Genomic DNA, 20596 nt, shown 5'->3' with positions numbered 1-20596 from the left:
TTACCAAGTTGCAGTTGGTGTTGTAGGGTAGCTCACTATCCACGACTGGTTCAGTGGCAACTCCTCATCAACACGCGGTTTTCGATTCATCAGCACATACTTTTTTGGAATACCCAAAAGAGACAAACCCTTATGCCAACGTCACACGGAATATTTCAAAAACACAAGGGCATTCATGTCATTTTCCCTTCAAACTACGACCAGTCAACCTCAGTCTTTCGCGCAGTCTCACGTTTGTTACTATGAAGATACACAGTTTCTTAAATTTGAAGTAACAGAAGAGATCCTTCGTAATTAGTTTATTTAAATCGTTCAAATTCCTTGACTTTGTTCGTGGAAGAGCTTTATAAATATAAACCTCCATGTTCATCTTTTACTCACAAATCCCATCTTCTCACCAATCACATCATATCAGTCTAAACTCTTTCTCAAACACTCTCATCAATTAACCATGAAGAGACAGAGAGAAATGGATGGGTTAGCAACCATAGATTTGGCAAATTGTCTAATGCTTCTGTCTTGCCCCCAACAAAAGAAGTTACAACCAAAATATGTTGAGGGTGTGGAATTTGAATGCAAGACATGCAACAGAAAGTTCTCGTCCTTTCAAGCATTGGGTGGCCATAGGGCTAGCCACAAAAGGTCGAAACTTGAGGGGTATGAACACAAAGCAGATGCTATGTCTCTAAGTTTGGGAATTAATAAACCCAAAATGCACGAGTGTACCATTTGTGGACAAGAATTCTCATTGGGACAGGCACTTGGAGGCCACATGAGAAGACATAGAGCTTCCATCAAAGACCATTTTTCTCCAATTAACCATGTTGCACAAGTACCAGTTTTGAAAAGATCCAATAGCTCCAGGGGTATGTGCATGGACTTGAACCTAACACCGTTAGAGAATGACTTCAAGTTATTGTTTGGAAAGATGGCACCAAATGTTGGTGCCCTAGTCTGATCGTTTTGCAATTAGTTTTAGTTTTCTTCTTTTCAGAATTTGTATTATAGTTACCATTATTTTATTTTCCTATTGAATTCCTGCAATGCATTCTTTCAATTTTTTAAGGTGATTATTAATATATTAGATGAAAAATAATTACAACAATAATTTTGTTGAATTTATCCACATTTGTTTTTCAAAAAGATAATACAGAAACAGAAATAGCTGTAAGGCAAGTTCATAAAAGAAAAAAAAACACTTAAAAAAGTGACAGAAACAACAACAAAAAACTGTAAAAAAGAGCAAATCTTACTCAATGTTACTTAAAAGGGGACGAAAACCTAAACAATTGTAGGGCAAGTTGAAAAATGGTTAAAAAAAGCTTACCCACATTTGAGAATCCATGTTCCTAGAAAATGAGGACAAAAACATATTCAGTTGGAAGACAAGTTAAAAAAAAAAAACATTTATTAGAAAAGAAAATCATGAAATAAAAATCAATTTTAGATAAAAAATAATTAGTTATTATAGTGACTAGATTATATAGCATTTTAAAGACTATTTTTCTTTTTCTAAATTAGTTTTTATTATTGTTAAATAATTTCTAAATTGATATCTAATTAGCTACCAAATTTAGAATATAAATAATTGGTAGTTAATATCTTGGTAGCTAATTAGATATTAATTTAAAAACTATTTAACAATAATAGAAACTAATTGAGAAACCAAATTTTTTTTAGTTTCTAAAATGATTTCTAATTTAGTCACTATTATTACAGTTAATGAAGATGAATATTCCTTGTCTGATGTGGTGCATCAAATGGAACGCACGAGATCGCAATGGAGAAAGGGAGGTTATGATGAACCCTAATTGCAAATGAAAAAAAGACAATGACTTAAGCATAAAAGAGATAAAAACAGAGAAAAAAATACAAAAGAAATTCTTATTTACTTGTATATTATAAAGTAAAATACATGGTGTATATATAAGAAAAAGACTCAGACTTAACTAAAACAGAAAAGAAAAGTTGGACCAAACAAACAAAACCCAATAACTTAAAATAGAAAAACTAAATATGTTAACAACTATAATAACTAATTATTTTTTTCTCTATAAAAATTAGTTTATATTTCATGATTTTCTTACCATGACTAACATAATATTTTTATTAAAAAAATTATATAAATAAAAGAAATATTTAAGGAATGTCCTAACGTATACTAAGAAACCTTACGAGACTTCTTAAGATACAATTCATTCTTAAAAAAAACTAAAAATCATAAACACACTAAAAAAGTATAACCTGCCCCCAACTCTCATTTAAAAGCCTAAACTTAACCTGTGCTACTTGAAGACCAGTGTTTCATATAAAGATACATTGACTCATCACAAAGGCAAACCAAATGAGCACCCTCTTTGTAAAAAAGCTGCACCAGCATAGCAGATCCAGAAAACATTGATTTCAATTAGCCTTAGGTGTTGGAATAAATTCCGCTGCAGCTACATGCTGCATTGGATCTGCACACTGCCTACAATGTAATCTTCAACCACTTCAGTGGTTTGACTCTTCCCTTACATCAACCAACCGCACACTGAAACCATCCACGACATCAACTAGCATAATCATAAACTTGCCTACTATTATAAAAGTAGAAAATAATAAAAAAGAGTAAAACAAAAATAGTTTTAAAAAAAATTGTTCGCAAACTTAAACTTAACCACTGTTGAAAATTGGTGTTCCTAAAATAGTTAACAAAAATTCAAAGAGTTACAAGGTAAACAAAAGAAAAACTATTAAAATAATAAGATAAAAAAAAAAGTTACTCAATACCTAGAGTTGATATTGTTGAAAAAGGAAAAGACAACTGAAACAATTGTCAAGCAAGTTGAAAAAAAAATGACTGAAAAATGATAGCTCTTAGGTGAGAATATGGGCAGAAGATGAGAATTAGAAATGTAATAAGCAAATTGAAGCAGACATTTGAAGAGGCCTGCTTACAATTCAGCAGCAGCCAACCAGTAATCCATATATAGCAGACTTAAACTCAGTCAGGAATCAAATCAGGTTTACTCACAACATAAGATATCTAGATCAAAATTATTTAGTAATCATATTATTACTATTATTATTATTACTATTATTATAATAATTATTATTATTATTATAATTATTATTTTTATTAATATTATAATTTTTATTCTAATTAATATTAATATTGTAATTATTATTCTTATTAATATTATAATTATTATTCTTGTTAATATTATTATTATTCTTTTTATTATTATTATTATTATTTTTCTTATTAAGATTATCACTATTATTATTACTAACATTATTGATATTATTATTATTATTATTATTATTATTATTATTATTATTATTATTATTATTAATATCATAAAAATTAATATTAATAATATTTTTATTAAATTAATATTTTATGTTAATATGTATTAATATAAAATAAAATTGTTAGTATTATTATTATCATCATAAATTATTATTAATAAGAAAATTATTAATATTATTATTATATTTATTATCATAATTATAATAATAATAATAATAATAATAATTATTATTATTATTATTATTAAAATTATTATTATTATCTTTATTATTATTATTATTATTAGCAGAAGGTGTCCTTGTGTTTGTATTTTTAAATATTTTTATATAATATTATTACATTATATTTTTTAATAAATTTTTAATTAATATATAATAAATTTACAAATGTTATTGTAAATTTTTTTACATATATTTTAAAGAAAAAATATTAATTTTTAATAATAAATTCTGGAAGATCAAATAAATATTAGTATTAAAAATGTGTATAAAGTATATTCATTCAAGTAAATTTTTTTGTTATATTTTTTATATTTATATTTATTAAATTATAAAAAAAATTAAATATATTTATATTATTTAAGTAGAAAACATAATTTTTTATAGTGATGCCTAATATAAAATTTTTATATAAATAAAAAGTAGAAAACATAATTTATGTACTTTTTCAATTCAATTTTTTTGAATTTAAATTTGTCATATTTTAAAATAATAAAAAATTGATAAAAATGCCAAGGAATCCTCTTATATATTGTCAGTTTTATTTAAAATTTAAAATTTTATTTTAAAAATACTGTGTTTTCTAGTTTTTTTTTTTAATTTTAAATTTTCGGTTTAAAATTCAGAGTTTTCTAGTTTTTTTTTTTAAAATTCATATTTTAAAATTTAAATTTATGATACTTTAAAATTATAAAGATAAAATTGAAAAAAATAAATATGTACACAAAATAAGAGAATCTATTATAAACTACTAAATTAATATTTCTATTTAATATATATTAATATAAAATAACATTATTAACATTACAATTATCATAAATTATTATTAATGTTATTATAATAATTATTAACATAATTATTTTTAATATTATTTTTATTATTGTTATTATTATTACATCAATTTATTAAATTAATATTCTTATTTTATTATATATTCATAAAAATAAAAATTATTAGTATTATGATTATAAACAAATATTATTAAGATTAAAAAATTACAATAATATAATTATTTTATTATTATTATTTTAATTAATATTATGGAATTTATCAAGTATCTAATTACCGAAAAATAATATCAACCGATAATATTAATATCCTATTATTAACAGATATTATGGTAAATATTAATTTGCGTTGAATTACTGATAAATTATATTAATATAGATTTTATCAATAAATATTGATTAGTGTTAATTTACTGAGAAATTTTTACCGACAAATATACAAAATATTATAAATTTTTTATTTCCCAATAATTTTTCGTCAATAAATTAATAAATTTTTTTAGTATTGGAAATTCAGAGATTTAGAAAATAAACATAACCTTATATATTGAGGACAATTTATGAAAGATCACGGGAAAGAAAAAAATATAAGAGTTTAGATACTAGTAAACCATTATCATTACAATATACCAATAGCATACTCAGCTACAAGGAACTTTACTGATAAAGGACAAACAATCACGCCAACTGTGAAGAAATGTATTTCTACCTCTCAAATTTATATCCAACTACAAGAAATGTATTGGCGTGTTCCACCATCCAAAATTGATATCTGAAACACTACGCATATCATTAAAATGATTAAAAATATATACATTTTATTACAATCTCATTTTCGATATCAATAAATTTAATAAATTAGAGCATTTCATACCAACTTTTATAAAAATAACTCTGTAACGGATATACATACCAACAGACACCAAAAAATCACCAGCAAAAACATTGGCTAAACCTTATTTATACCTCCTAGTATGAACATCTCTGTCAATCCCAACAACACCCCAAAGTTCACTTCCACCCACACTTTCATCAAATGACTCGTTTCTAAAGAATGATATTTATTTTCGTCCAAATATTCCATATTGTTTCACACATAATGTACTAATACTCCCTTTTATCTTATATTCCATTCTTAAATCATGTTGCCAAAAGTGATGTATTTATGTTACATGGAAATGACATCACCCTACCAAGACCCAAGTAGCATCTTTTCCAAATTTTATCCACCACTCATGGGGCACTTCACGTCAGAGTAACCGGTCATTCCTCTTCTTGGAATTAAATTTTGTATGGAGGTTATCTTTTAAACATCTCTGGATAATATAACCTTGGCTGAGACTTTAGGTTCCACACTATCCAAATATCAAGTTGCTAAGAACTCTTACTCATTTCGTAAGGAGATTGTGCTACTGTTTCTTGTGTAAAAGTTGGGATATCCATAAATGTTTTTTTTAATTTATTTATTTATTATTGATAGAAAAAAAATATATGAAAAGATTTTTACATTAATACACCTAAGATATTAATACAACTAAGATATGGTTATGAATTATTTCGAAGGAACATCTAACTGATTTTCCATATTCGAATGGTGTATGCATCCTTAACTACTATGATTTATTCATGTTATAGGAGGGGCAATTTAACTCCTTGTCTAGCTAGGTAAGGGCTGGTTGATGTTTTGATGAAGGGATTTTTAGAGGGGAGCAATTAGCTGAAGAAAAGATGAAGAAGAGTGCCGTGGTGGAGGGATGAGGTAGGTGTACCACAAATGAGTTTAATATCACTAAAACAAAAGCTGATTCACTACAAAAAAATTATGAAATAAAAATTAATTTTTAGTGATAAAAAATAATTAGTTATTACAGTAATTATATTAGATACCATTTCAAAGAGTAAAAAATTTTTGGTTTTTTAAATTGGTATCTAATTAGCAACCAAGGTTTTTGCTACCAAATTTAGAAACTAAATAATTGGTAGTTAAAACCTTGGTTGCTAATTAGATACCAATTTAAAAACCATTTAACAATAATAGAAACTAATTTAGAAACCATTTTTTTTAGTTTCTAAAATGGTCTCTAATTTAGTTACTATAGCGACTAATTATTTTTTGTTTCTAAAATTGGTTTCTATTTCATGTTTTTCTTGTAATGATTATTATATCAATGCCAAATCCTCACTCATTTTGTCTTGGGATTGATTTTTCTTTTATCAGCAATAATGAATAAATAAATATAGAATACTTTAGGAATGAATCAACCCTTATACAACTTACTAAAAACAGTCAGTCAACAGAAAACCAATTAAAGAACTCTGAGCCTACCAAAATTCTCAAAAACCATAAACCAACAAGTTAAAATCAAAACTATCGAGCGTAGACAAACCAAAGGTTCAATACACCAATCTAAATAAGAAAAATAAGCAAATGAAATTTTAGAGGATATCCAAGATCAAACATTCAATTGAGCCAAAGAAAAAGCCTTTGAATGATTTGTTACTCCACCTTCAAAGACAACCTTGTTCCTAACGTGCCATATTTCACTAACCACCACAATCTAAACATTTCCCAATACTAAATTGATGTCATTAAAAGCCTTACTCGGGTTAAACTATAGAAAATGATAATGAGGATTACAAGAATCAACCAACCTCAACCCTAACCACGCTTAACAGAGACTCCACGCTAACCAAGCGAAATGACAACCAAAAATCAGATGAAGAAAATTCCTATCTTTTTCCCTCCACAAGCTACACATGATATCTTCAACTACAATCCCTCGTCTGACCAAATTTACTTTGGTTGCGATCTTGTTTTCCAGTGCCCTTCAAGCAACAAGATGAGCCGAAGGCAAAACATTAATCCTTCAAACACCCTTTAAGAAATGTTGATACACTACAAAAAAATGTGTAAAAAGTGGCGGTTTTAATATGGCGGTTATTAATAACTGCCACAAATTTCAGTATAATACGTCATTTCATTAACCGCCATAATTATCTTTCAAATTATGTCATTTTTAACTGTCATAATTTTCTTTCTGAAAACTTGTTTTATTCCTTTATTCCTATATTCACATTTTTAACATGATTTAAAATAATTTTTTTTTTAAAGTTAAGAAAATAAATTTTTTTTTTAATTTCATTTTGAAAATCAGAGTGAACCCTAACTCTAATGCTTTCACTCTCGTCCTTCTCTCTGCCTCACACTCACATGAACCCTAGCGCTCGCTGCCTCACACGAACCCTAACGCTCGCTGCCTCACACAAACCCTAGCGATGTCTGCCTCACATGAACCCTAGTGCTCGCTGCTTCCACACGAACCTAGCGCTCTCTGCCTCACACGAACCTTAGCGTTCGCTGCTTCCACACGAACCTAGCGCTCTCTGCCTCACACGAACCCTTGCGATGTCTGCCTCACATGAACCCTAACGCTCTCTGCCTCCATACGAACCCTAACGCTCTCTACCTCACAAAACCCTACTCTCTCTGCCTCTACACGGAACCAATTTGAAGGTAATTAAATGCTCGCGCGTTCTCTTATCAATGCCGACCATCGGCTTTGTTTGATGTTTAGGATTTGTCATGTGATTCTATTTGTGTATTTCATTATGTGTTTCATCTTTTTACTAGGTAGCTAAAAAGTTATCACAGAGGCGGTAGGGGAGAAAGAGTTTCCTGACTCGAGTTCTGATTTTCGAGCAATTAAAGCAAGTTATCACAGAGGCAAGTGAGAGAATTCTAAAACTCATTTTGAGTTCTAAGAAAATGCAATATCTCTTTCAAATGCAAAATTAGAGCAGCCTAAAATTCCAAGGTATAATTCTCTGCTGGTAATTTGAGTGAATGAACAGAAAAGATAGTTGAAAGTTGAATTGAAAAACATATTGAACAGATAAAGTTTCTGTTAAAACCCCATTAAGTCGATTGCTAAAAGAATAAGTAACGCGAAACATTTGGCTTCCCCAAGTGGCTATCATCATCAAATCATATTTTTTTCCGTAGTTCTTGAATGAATCATTAATATAGAGATAAGATGATGTAATATCTTGTAGATTTTTATTTTCAAAAAATAAAATGCAGTTTGATAGTATTAACAAACCTGGAATTCTGCTGGATGGAAGTGGTGCAAATCCTGACCAAAGCTTACATATCTTTTGATGGTGGATGGTATGTTCGTGATTGAAAACTTGAATAGGTAATGCATTGACTACACAAATTTTTCCTGTCCTTAATTGTTGTTAGCCTGATTAAGAGCTGGTTACTATTGAGAATACTGGTTGATATCAAGATGCTCTTCATTAATTTCCCTTTTCTCTTGACCATGTATGTCCATGATGTATTTTTTTATCTATGTATATTTTAGCCGAAAAGAGGGATAATCCATTGTCTGTACAACAAACAACACATTTTAGTTCTTATGGACATAATTGGGTAAGGTTGTCTTGTTGAATAATGCATATATACCGATGCTTGGTTTATTCCAATCCTTGAGCTATTTTAGATCGAGTTGCGATAGTTATGTGTATTGATAGTTGCATATTGTATAGGAACTACCAAGTGTGATGAATGAGTGAGAAAGAGAGAAAGCCTATTGACAGAACAATACTGTAGGACAATATTTACATCAATTCAAGCCATTTTGTCTTGTAAGTTATCGATCAAGATTCAGGGAGATAACTGTTTCAATAGCTAAGGCGTACGTTGTCACAGTTTCAATTGTTAAGCCAGTTGGGTTGTTATTGTGTGAATAGGCAGTGACTACCAAGGCCTACTTTAATACTAACTTGAGATTATTGACTTTTAGAAATAAGGCTTGAGTGTATATTTTGACTCAACAATTTGTATATGTAGAAAAAAGGTCTGAATAGATGTGCACAGGACGGGAGAAAATTCCACTACCTATGTCACCCTATGGTGGATCCAAAATCCTGGACCAGCAGGACCGAACAAAAAAATTAATCACTCTTATATAGGTTGCAACTGCCCACCGTAAAATGTATCAAAACCCGCTTTTTATGACACTTATTAGTTAGATTCAACAAAAGTGAACTTTATGAAAACATACTGATAATACTTTCATATACCTACCTACTAGTATGTTTCCTGAATGTTGTTATTCAGCATGAAGTTTATTATCAAACAAGAGAGTGTATGTGCTCTGCATAGTTTTTAAATAAAATTAAAATAAGAGCTGGGAGAAAAAAGTTAGCTCCAATGTACTGTCCAACCAATAGGTGGTGTCGGGTGGACAATTTTTATATTACAATAGATAGCACAATACAAAGAAAGTATTTGTTATAATAGTATAATAAAAAAATAGGATAGTAAAATGAAATTTATAAATGCCTTTGGTAAAAGAAGATAATACCTTCGAAAATATAGGAGTGTATTCAGTTTTCCCATACCGACAGAAAGTTAAGTATACTGAATATGAAAATTAGGATGGGGCATGGGAATTTAACGCAGTGACTACACTAGGTTTGTGGTGGTGAATAAAGCTTAATTGACTCTCGGGATTTGGCTTGTGTTTGTTGTTAAAGCATGAATTGTGTCTTGTACGAATATAGATATATCTAATGCCATTCACATACTAAAAAATTAGTAAGTAACTAGTACTAGCACAATCTAATAACATTACTAAAAGACTCATAAAACTGTAAGAATAATAATTATATTTTAAAATGAAGTTATTTTTTAATTTTGTTGGGGTTTCTTTTTTCATTACTTTCTGTCTTCACTTGGGAATAAAGTGAATGGGGGTGCTTATTGCACCTAGATAGGGCACTTGACCATTTGATTAAGAAGGCAGTTTCAATTAGGAAGCATCTGGAGAGGAATAGAAAGGACAAGGACTCCAAGTTTAGGTTGATTCTCGTGGAGCGCAGAATCCACCGTCTTGCTCGTTATTACAAGAAGACTAGCTCCTACCTATTTGGAAGTAGTAAGTGTCTTCAAACCCCTCACCTATTTGTTGCACTGATCACCATTTTGATTAATGATTGTTTTGATTTGAATTGATCTGCTAGTATATGTTTGCAGCAATTAATTATTAAAACACTGTCTGAAGATTATTAAAAATGCGTTCTCTTATGTTTTTCTAGTTCATTCACACTCTCTGTTCTCTTTCCTTTCTCTCTCTTTCTGGCACACACATTCTCTCTTAATACATTCGCATAACAACCTTAGATAGAATCAAGAAGGTTCTCCATGGCAACAAGCTTACCGACGAAGAAGTCCAAACACTAGCCAAAAAAGATACAACATGACAACAATTTCTTACTCTTTGTCAGATTTATAACTTAGATCAAATCTGCTAGTGTTTTTTCCCTTTTCTCTATTTCTTTGATCTGCTTTAAAACTTATAACCTTAGGAATTTTTGTGAATTGAAGTAAACTAATTGAGGAAAGTGTTAGAATTTGTGTAGGGCTACAATGTAGTTGGTAATAGAGATGGTAACATTTGGTAGGAAAATAGGTAGTGGTAATTGATTAGATTCTCGTGGGCATGTGTGATTGTGACACCTTCCCATATCATGATGATGCAGAGTAACCGTATGAGTGGGAAAAAGAAGTAGAGTAACAGTACTTATGGTAGTTTGTCATTTCTTCCAGATTCTATGGATTATAATGTACATTTGAATATTCTTACCCTACTCTTTTAATACAAGCTATCAATATAGTGTGTAAGGTGATTATTGTATTTTATGCACTAATCTGAATCATTTTGTGAATCAGGACTTCTTTGGATTAATTAGGAGTCATAACAAGAACAAGAATTGCTCTTGTGGCAGCATCCATAAGAAGTACATTAAATTAATTAGAATGGAAGAATGATTTTGGTGTTTATAGGGAGAGACCATGCAAGCTGCCAATGCCAAGAAGCCATGCACAACTACAAGTAAAGCAACAAAACCAAAGTCAAGCCCACTCAAGGATCCTCAAAATGTTGCTGCCAAGGTTTGCTTAATTACTTCAAACCTAAGTTAAATTATGTATGTCGCATATATGTTCCATGTTTTGATTGCAAATTAAGAAAACTTAAATATAAGCTCAATGCTGATAGAATGTTTGTAATAAGTGAGCGGCTTAAGACACTCCAAGAACTGGTCCTAACGGCTCCAAGATAGATTTTTCAAACTAGTTTGAAATGCTGCATTCTTTTGCATTTCCTTTGCAACAATATCTAGGATTATGATTTAATTCCATTGATGGATTATTATTGTTATGATGAATGACAGTTAATAAACATAAAATTTCTCTATTACTATTATAATACTAACAATAATTAATATTTATTTTTAATTTTAATTCCAATTCTTTGCTATATTTTAAAGTATTTTTGAAAGATTATTTTTTAAAGTGACTAATTTATCCTTTAAATTTTTTTTATTTGTTTCAATTTATTCCTTATAACAAATTAGTTTGCAGGTCCACTGGCCTTTGAAAACGAGGAATACAATGGGAGCTTACCTAATTTGAAATTGAAACGACAAAGGTTGAGTATGCATACATGTCTAGACCCTTACCTGTTACCTGAATTAGATATATTAATATATAACACTGATTTCATTTGCTATGTAGTTATTCCATCTACAACTTTCTTTGTTGCAAGCTTCACTTTCCTCCTATTTTAAATAATTAATTTGTCACATGTTATTTTTTCTTTCTCTCTTTTCTAAAATAATTCATTTATTTTTTAAAATTTGAAAATTAACTCTAAACATATTTTAATTAATTTCAAGCACCGGATGATGAAAGTCGTACTTCATCACTTAACCAGAATATTATTGGATCAAGTGGAGGCAACAAGACAAATTAGAATTAGGACTATGACTATGACATTAGTTGTAATATATTCAAATAAAATTTACATCTTGACAATTTAATTTAATTGTTTTTTGGATTAGTTTGACATTATAAACTTTGTTATCTTAATGAATGAATAAAATCATTTCTTATTATTATATTTATCAATTTTAATTATATTATGAGGTATAATTTTATTATAAAATTAATTTATCTTATAATTTAATTATATTATGAAATTTAATTGCGTACTTAAATTTAATTATAATATAAAATGAAATAATATTATGAAATCAAATTATAAAACGAAATTAAATTAATTATTATAAATATTAAAATTTAAATTAAATTCATATTATATCGTATTAAGTGGCGGTTAAAACTGCCACTATTTACGTTAGAATTGGTGTACCCAGTTTTAAAATTACGACATTTATAACTGACGTCAATTACACGCTTAAAACCGCCACTTTATACAATGCATAATATGGCGTCTGCTACAACGGTTCTTAATTGACCGCCACATTAAACTTTGTGGCGGCAAGAATTCTGGCGGTATGCGGTACCGTCACAGACGTATAATGCGGCGGTTAAAAACGCCAGTTTTTACGAAAATAACCGCCGCATTATACACGTTTTTTTGTAGTGATACCGGTAAAACCCACAGTCACTTTGGTAGACCTTGACCCCCGAACGACTAAGGATAGGTTGGAGGTTAGGGAAGAACTACGACAAGTAGCCATTCTGGACGAGGAGCACGATACTTGTGTCGGCACGGCCATGGCGGCTGCCGAGGCCGAGATAATGCATGCCACGCTCAAGAAGAATGTAGATCTGTTTGCGTGGACACTGTCTGATATGCCGGGAGTAAGCCCAGACATCATCACCCACAAGTTGTCACTATTCAAGGAAGCGCGACCGATCGCGCAGAAGAAGAGAGACTACGGCGATGAGAAGCGTCTAACAGCTAAGGCAGAGGTCGAGAAACTTCTATCGATCGGGTTTATACGTGAGGCTCGATATACAACTTGGTTGACCAACATCGTTATGGTCACCAAGTCGAACGGTAATTGGAGGATGTGCGTGGACTGCATAAACCTGAACAGTGCGTGCCCGAATGATTCATATCCACTCCCCAACATCGACCAACTAGTGGATGGAGCGGCCGATCATAAGATTCTTAGTTTCCTGGACGCTTACTCTGGCTATATAACCAGATAAGCATGCACCCTCGGGACAAAGAGAATACGACATTCGTGACGGTCGATGTCAACTACTACTACGAAGTCATATTGTTTGGCCTCAAAAACACTAAGACGATCTACCAACAGCTCATGAACAAAATCTTTTAAGGACTAATTGACCGATAAGTCTGTGTAGACGTAAAGTTTAACTTGACCGATAAGTCGAGTACCTCGAGAAGGTGTTGAAGACCTCAGAAATAAAATTCAATCCCAAAAATTAAATGTTTCAGAGTTGAGGGGAAAGTTTTTAAATTTCATACTGACCAGATAGATAAAAAATGCCTTCTGTATTATTAAAAGTGATCATTAATATTTATAAAAATCTTTTCTTATTTAATACGTCATATCTATGTATATATATCATTTATAATTTATTGAAGTTAAAGGTGACATTGCATTGGGAACATCAAGCGAAGGGACAAATGAATATGAATGGTTTGAAAATGCGGTGATTCGTGAATAGCGTGTGTGTTTCTTGTCACTTCTTGTAGAATCAACTTGTTTCTCACTGTACCACACTTTTTTCACCACTTTCTCAACCGCACAAATTTCAACGCAACACCATCATCGCAACAAATCACCAAGCAATGCCCACGGGGCTACCGGCGGCTCACGTTGCCGTTGCGACCGACGACGAGGGCTGGGTATGGGCGCAGATCAAGGCGGAGGCGCGCCGCGACGCCGAGTCGGAGCCGGCGCTGGCGAGCTACCTCTACTCGACGATCCTCTCGCACTCCTCGCTCGAACGTTCTCTCTCGTTCCACCTCGGGAACAAGCTCTGTTCTTCTACGCTACTCTCAACTCTCCTCTACGACCTCTTCCTCAACGCATTCTCCTCCGATCCCTCCCTCCGCTCAGCAGCCGTCGCCGACCTCCGCGCCGCCCGCGAACGCGACCCTGCCTGCGTCTCGTACTCTCACTGTCTCCTCAATTACAAAGGCTTCCTCGCCTGCCAGGTCGAGTTCCTTATCCCATCAATTCTAGGGTTCTGAATGCTTCAGTTCTAGGTTTTATCTAATTCAGTTTAATTTCCATGCACATCATTATTCACTCAGAAATTATGTATATATAACTTGTGGGGAAGTTAGTGTTAATGCTAATAAACTTATCGAAAATAACAATTTCTGGTTTGATAATTTACAATTTGATTTAAGTTTGATTAGTTGACAGTTTACGGTTTTTTGTTTTGATTACATAAGTTTAATTTTGATTATACTGTTGTTGAGCAATCATAAATTGTGATGGGTATGTCATGATCTCTAAAGTAGTTATTATGAAGTTAACAAATTTATTGACATGACGATTTCTGGGTTTATAATTCATTACCATTTCTGATTGTCAATGACAATTTCTGGGGTGACAATTTACAAATTGGAGAACAGAGTAACTAATAGTGCATGGATTATTTACTTTTGTTAGTTATTGAATATTGGGTTAATTGTTTGTGTGATTGGGATTTGCAGGCGCACCGTGTGGCACACCTGTTGTGGCGGCAATCGCGGCGGCCGTTGGCATTGGCACTGCACTCTCGGATTGCTGATGTGTTTGCGGTGGATATTCACCCGGCGGCGAGGATTGGGAAGGGGATTCTGTTTGATCATGCCACTGGGATGGTGGTGGGGGAGACAGCGGTGATTGGGAACAATGTGTCGATTCTGCACCATGTTACGCTGGGCGGGACTGGCAAGGTTGGTGGTGACAGGCATCCCAAGATTGGGGATGGGGTGCTTATTGGTGCTGGTGCTACAATTCTGGGAAATATTAAGATTGGGGAAGGTGCAAAGGTTGGTGCTGGCTCGGTGGTTTTGATTGACGTGCCGCCACAGACCACTGCAGTTGGCAACCCAGCGAGGTTGGTTGGTGGGAAGGAGACACCCTCTAAGCATGAGGATGTGCCTGGGGAGTCCATGGACCATACTTCCTTTATCTCTGAGTGGTCAGATTATATCATTTGAATTTCTAAGGTTAATCAAATAGTTAATGAATACTCCAAATGAAATACCATGTTCTTCTGCTGTTCTAAAGTTTTGTAATTTTATGTTTCAATTGAGATTTTGTACTGTGTGAAAAGTGAACCTGTGATAGGCTCTATTAAGGGTATGATGATCAGCTGTATGAAAACTTTGGTTACTGCTGAGAGTACATATGCTGACTGTATTATGAGTTGAAATTTCGACAGCCTGAAGTCTAATGATATGGTACCAGGATTCGGTTTTAAGTTCTAATTTTTTTTTAACATTCCGTTTTATGTTCTAATTTTTTTTAACATTCCGTTTTATGCTCAAGGATTATAATGTAGGTGTCTTCTTGATATGGTGGTATTTATGCAGTTATTAATATTTCCTATTACCGAGGTTTTACAACACAGGAGTCTGACATGAATTTTCTTCTGAATAGTTTCTTCTTCACTCCCAGCAACTTGCATGTGTTCTCTCTTTCTTTAACAAACTCACTTAGGCTTTCTGTAACTTTTTCTTTCGTTCATTTTGATTTGGTAATCAATCAAACGAGGTTGATCTTAGTCCCATGTCTGTTGGAATCATTTTGTGGTTGAGAGAGAAAAAGGAGAAGACAGTTTGATTTGCTTTTTCCCCCAGTCACCAAGGCCATGCATTAAGTTCAGAAATTTATTTTTGACTTCAAACATCAATTTATTTGTATTTGTATAATGTGGTTGAAACTTTGATTTTGACTAATAGAGTATAATCACTTCAAAAATATAAGTAAGTGTTCTAAAATGTAATGGGTATAAGTACGTGCTCTAAAATCTAATGAGTAGAACTTGTATTGGTTTGGGTAATTTGTAGAACTTAGAAACAAATTTTCTGAGCACTAACTAAACACCAAGAATTCTCTCAGTCTAAATTAAAAAATAATTACCAAGAATACATGAAGTTTAGTCTCCAAGCATGGACCATTTGACAGATAGATATTCTAAAACTAAGAAAAGCTAATATTAATTTACTGTTAAGAGTTAAAAAATAAATAATAAATATCTATGTTCTTTATTATGCCCTCAATTGTATATTTTATCATTAAATTATTAGTTTTCATCTTTATAATTGAAGTTTCAACTTCTGTCTCAAAAGTACACATTTTTTTATTTTTTATTAATTAATTATCAAATTAATATATATATATATAATTGATTATCAAATTACTAATGTGTGATAAAGTAACTTACGTGAGAGATTTTTACCGAGTATGCATTCCATATTAAACTTCCAATTTTACTAATTTTATAATTTAAAACTGTACATATTTTATCTTTTTTATTTTTCAATTGGATGTAAGATGTGAATAATAAATAAAAAGTGGAAGTCAAAGTGTAATGATATACCAAAAAATTAAGTGAAAATATCTCTGCATGCACTAAATGTTTGGAAAATGTAAAACAAATTCGGCAGTTACTGTAATGAGATGATGTATTAGAATTACTTAAACCATTCTTTTGTAAGACTTGTGTCAAGCTTTTTGGTATTCTTATCATGGCTGTTAAAGTTCTCAAATAATACAATAACATAAGAGTTCTTTCGGAAAAATTCCACTACATATTCTTAATGGAGTTTATCAAGAGGTGGTCTTGTGCACAAGGCTCCCATCTGGTAGATTTGGAGAGGGTAGTTGTATTGTATGCAGTTTTACCTTCAAAATGGAGAAGCTGTTTTCAAACATTGAACTAAAACCTAATGTCACTAGGTAGCAACCTTAAAATTGTGCTGAGCTCATTCTCCTTAGTGAAGATGTTTGTTTAATTTGAAGAAATAAATCCACATGTCATTACTTAATTTAAGAATTTGATAGCAAAAATATAGAGAACTTCATCAAGTTCTTGTCCTTATAAGTCATTCAATTTGAATTATCATGGATAAGAAAATATCAGTTTACTATGTTTAATTTAATGATATGAAAATATAAATAAATGTTGTGTTTCATTGTTTATAATTCTGCATTTTTGTGTGTCTGGTTGAACAGTTTCTTCTTTCTATTTCTGGAGAACTACGGAGTGAGGAAGTTGGAAGGTGTTTTCGCAGTTTTCATTGGAACTATGGGCCTTTCTTTTGCGTGGATGTTCTTTGATACAAAACCCAGCGAAGAAGAACTAATGATGGGTAGAAATTTATCAAATGGCTTAGTTTGAGCACATTCATTTGATTTTATGATGTAAAAATATACTAGTATTATTAGTGTCTTTGTGATGATTATATTTCATTCTTATTTCCAATGTCCAAAAAGATGTTAATACTATTTTCATATTTCTTTTAATATTGGTGCTTCTTGCAGGTCTTTTAATCCCAAGACTTAGTTCAGAAACTCTTCGTCAGGCTGTGGAAATTGTGGGGTGTGATAACCCCACATAATGTGTTCCTCCATTCTGCATTGGTACAATCAAGGGACATTGATATCCGTAACAAAGGCCAGGTTCAAGAGGCTCTAAACTACTACTCAATTGAGTCCTCAGTGGCACTTATGTGATCAATCTATCTGTGATAACAGTTTTTGCTAGGGTGTTCTATGGTACAAAACAGGCCAATGGCATAGGATTGGTAAATGCAGGGCAATATCTGGAGGAGAGGTATGGGGGAGGGTTGTTTCCAATTCTCTATATATGGGGTATTGGTTTACTAGCAGCTGGCCAAAGTAGTACCATAACTGGCACATATGCTGGCCAGTTTATAACAGAGGGTTTTCTTAAGCTCAATATAAAGAAGTGGTTGAGGGCATTGATCACTAGAAGTTGTGCAATTGTTCCAACTATGATTTGTGCAATTGCTTTTAACACATCAGAAAGTTCATTGGATACCTTGAATGAATGGCTTAATGTGGTCCAAGCAATACAGATTCCTTTTGCACTTATCCCCCTTCTTACTTATGGTAGAGGTAAGCTCTCCATCTAAGCCTTTAGTATAAATTTTTCCAATTTTTTTACTAGGTAATTTTTATCATGATGCTATAAGTTCCAAATACCAAGAATTTGATAACCAAGCAAGGCAAAGTGTAAGACTCTTCATATTTAACAGTGACCCTTTTAGCTCTAATTTTATTCTTCAAAAGCTACTAAGTTCTCTATTGATTATTAGACTTGGTATACAGGACTTAATGCCAAACTTGTGTCTCATCAAGTTAGATCTCTTGAGTCATGCATGAGAATGCTGGCAACTTTGCCAAACAATTTTGTTGTGCATGTATTTCGTTTTCAGTGGCAAGAAAAGAAATGGTAGATTAGTGATGCCCCAAATAGCTATTTCACTTTCACATAATTTGAGGATACTTCTTTTTCCCTGCATCATTCTCTCTCATTATCTAAATCCAAAGTTGGTTATGAACTCTGATTTTACTTGTTTGATAAAGGACTCTTTCATTTCGCTCATATTTTGTTTATAGTATTACATTTTCTGCCATTCTTAGTCCTATTGCTGGTGAGATTTGTCTTCATTAAAATAGCTGGCAGCTTCCTGTGCTAACTCTGTTACAAAATAGGTTAAGTGGATATCCTAAGATCAAGAAAGAATCATCTTCCTGTGCTGTTAAAGTTGTTCAGCCTACATTGAAGATATTAACTGATCAGAACTCAGAGGCAATATGGGTAAGTTGGTTTGGGCAGTTCGTAGATTTGCATTTGGATTCAGTATATATGATAGTATTTACCCTTATGTTGGGCTGTTGTCTAATGCTTACAAATTCATATTCTGCTAAGGTACTTTTTAGTTTGTACAATGTGTTCCTACAATTGATGGTGAGTTCTGTGTATTCTTATTTTGGAAGAACAATGACAAAATGCAAATTGCAACACATTATTAGGTAGATGTTCCTGTTCGCCTGTTATTGGCCCTGGTTGATAGGGTTCTAATGGTAAATGGCTCGTTGTCACAAATGTCATTGCCATTCATGACTGCCAAGCAGCAAGAGAACATTTGTTCAGAACTCCCAGTTTTGCACTCGAGTAGGCTGGAATTGCTCACAGCTATCATAAAGTGTACGGGCAGGTATGTCTATGACTACACGATAGCCTCTCTCTCCCTTAAAAAAAAGAAAGAAAACAGAGGCAAAAGAGAGAAAAAATATGGTTGGGATAAATTAAATGTAATCTTCTTCAAACCTTGACATTTTAGAATAATGTTGTCAATACTTTTAATTCCATTGTTAATGATCTCTGTTATAATGTGTCTTATCATCAAAGGGTTTACCCTTCACTGTTTTTGTGTTCTGGTATTGTTTCTATGCATGGCTTTCAAGTTCTTTCCTCTGATATATCTTTCATGTATTTATTTGTTGTCAGAGAAAGAACTCTACTTATTGCCAATATTTGTATTGCAGTCAACTATTACCATATGCTGCCAGTATTGTACGTATCATTACAAAGTACTTCAGAAATGTCAATCGGGTGGGATTTGTTCATAACCATGGGTGCTGGTACTATGAGCGAAGGATGGTCAAGGTATTTGTTTGATTTTGTTAATTAGTATATTTTTGGTTGGATTAAGGAAATAGCATACTACTATTTCAACATATGAAATATTGAACGTGTGTAACCCAACGTTGCGTCTTTATTTCTTGTTATGTCAACATGCAAATATTAGAATTATCCCCAACGAGCAACTATGGATGAATAGATAACAACATATAGTGTCAATGCATACAAATCTATTTATTTATAGGTTATTGTTATTTAACATCTTACTATCAGTTTTTTTATTTATTTTACAAAACATATGCTATTATTGTTTTATATTAATTTAGAATTTAATTTCTTCTAAGTTTGTATTTAAATATTACCTGTCAAATTAAGAAATCATAAATAGATATTAATTTTGAAATTTCTTTTGTAGTGATTATTGTACAATTACTGTATTAATTAATATTAAGAAAACATCTACTTAAAATTTATTGACTACTGAACAATTATTCATTAGTTTGTCTTTTTATTTATCATGCTAATAGATTTGTGTTAATATTTATTACATAGAATAATAAATATATTCAATCGAACACTTTGAATACAAATAATATGAAACATGATTATTAGATTTAGAACCATTACAATAATAAAATATTAATTAATGAAAAATACAAGTGTATCACTGTTTAAAAAGAAAGGGGATCTGAAGTTATTCTGATAATTTATCAAATTTTAGTTTGATATTGATTGGGAGATGTAACTGACTTTAATAATGATCAAAATTAAATTCAATGTAATTATCATACTTAACGGTTTGAAAGAAATTATTACACAATATATTTAG

At 31.5% G+C, this 20596-nt stretch overlaps 2 protein-coding genes, 1 long non-coding RNA gene and 1 pseudogene across 4 annotated transcripts; all 4 read left to right on the top strand.

Annotated features, from left to right (window-relative positions):
• The first annotated feature begins 339 nt into the window (after window positions 1-339).
• On the top strand, window positions 340-1065 carry LOC137814387 (zinc finger protein ZAT11). Its single transcript, XM_068617094.2, has one exon. It carries the CDS (start codon window positions 452-454, stop codon window positions 956-958), a length of 507 nt encoding a protein of 168 aa, XP_068473195.1. The 5' UTR covers window positions 340-451; the 3' UTR covers window positions 959-1065.
• Window positions 1066-8346: 7281 nt separating this feature from the next.
• Window positions 8347-11073, top strand: LOC137814385 (uncharacterized). Of its 2 annotated transcripts, none has more exons than XR_016518862.1 (3): window positions 8347-8497; window positions 10126-10243; window positions 11038-11073. It is a non-coding gene; the product is annotated as an uncharacterized LOC137814385 (long non-coding RNA). The 2 variants fall into 2 exon arrangements; XR_016518860.1 differs by having other exon boundaries at window positions 10122-10243.
• Window positions 11074-13734: 2661 nt separating this feature from the next.
• On the top strand, window positions 13735-15570 carry LOC137814384 (serine acetyltransferase 5). Its single transcript, XM_068617092.1, has 2 exons — window positions 13735-14308; window positions 14816-15570. The coding sequence occupies exons 1-2, from the start codon at window positions 13940-13942 to the stop codon at window positions 15305-15307; spliced, it is 861 nt and encodes a 286-aa protein (XP_068473193.1). The 5' UTR covers window positions 13735-13939; the 3' UTR covers window positions 15308-15570.
• A 1704-nt stretch (window positions 15571-17274) lies between these two features.
• On the top strand, window positions 17275-19154 carry LOC137816068 (metal transporter Nramp2-like; annotated as a pseudogene).
• Window positions 19155-20596: the final 1442 nt, after the last annotated feature.

The sequence above is a fragment of the Phaseolus vulgaris genome, chromosome 1, assembly GCF_051622355.1.
Source record: "Phaseolus vulgaris cultivar YP4 chromosome 1, ASM5162235v1, whole genome shotgun sequence".
NCBI classification, from domain to species: Eukaryota; Viridiplantae; Streptophyta; class Magnoliopsida; order Fabales; family Fabaceae; genus Phaseolus; species Phaseolus vulgaris.
The sequence above is the reverse complement of the archived record's forward strand: the minus strand, read 5'-3'. Positions and strand labels throughout refer to the sequence as shown.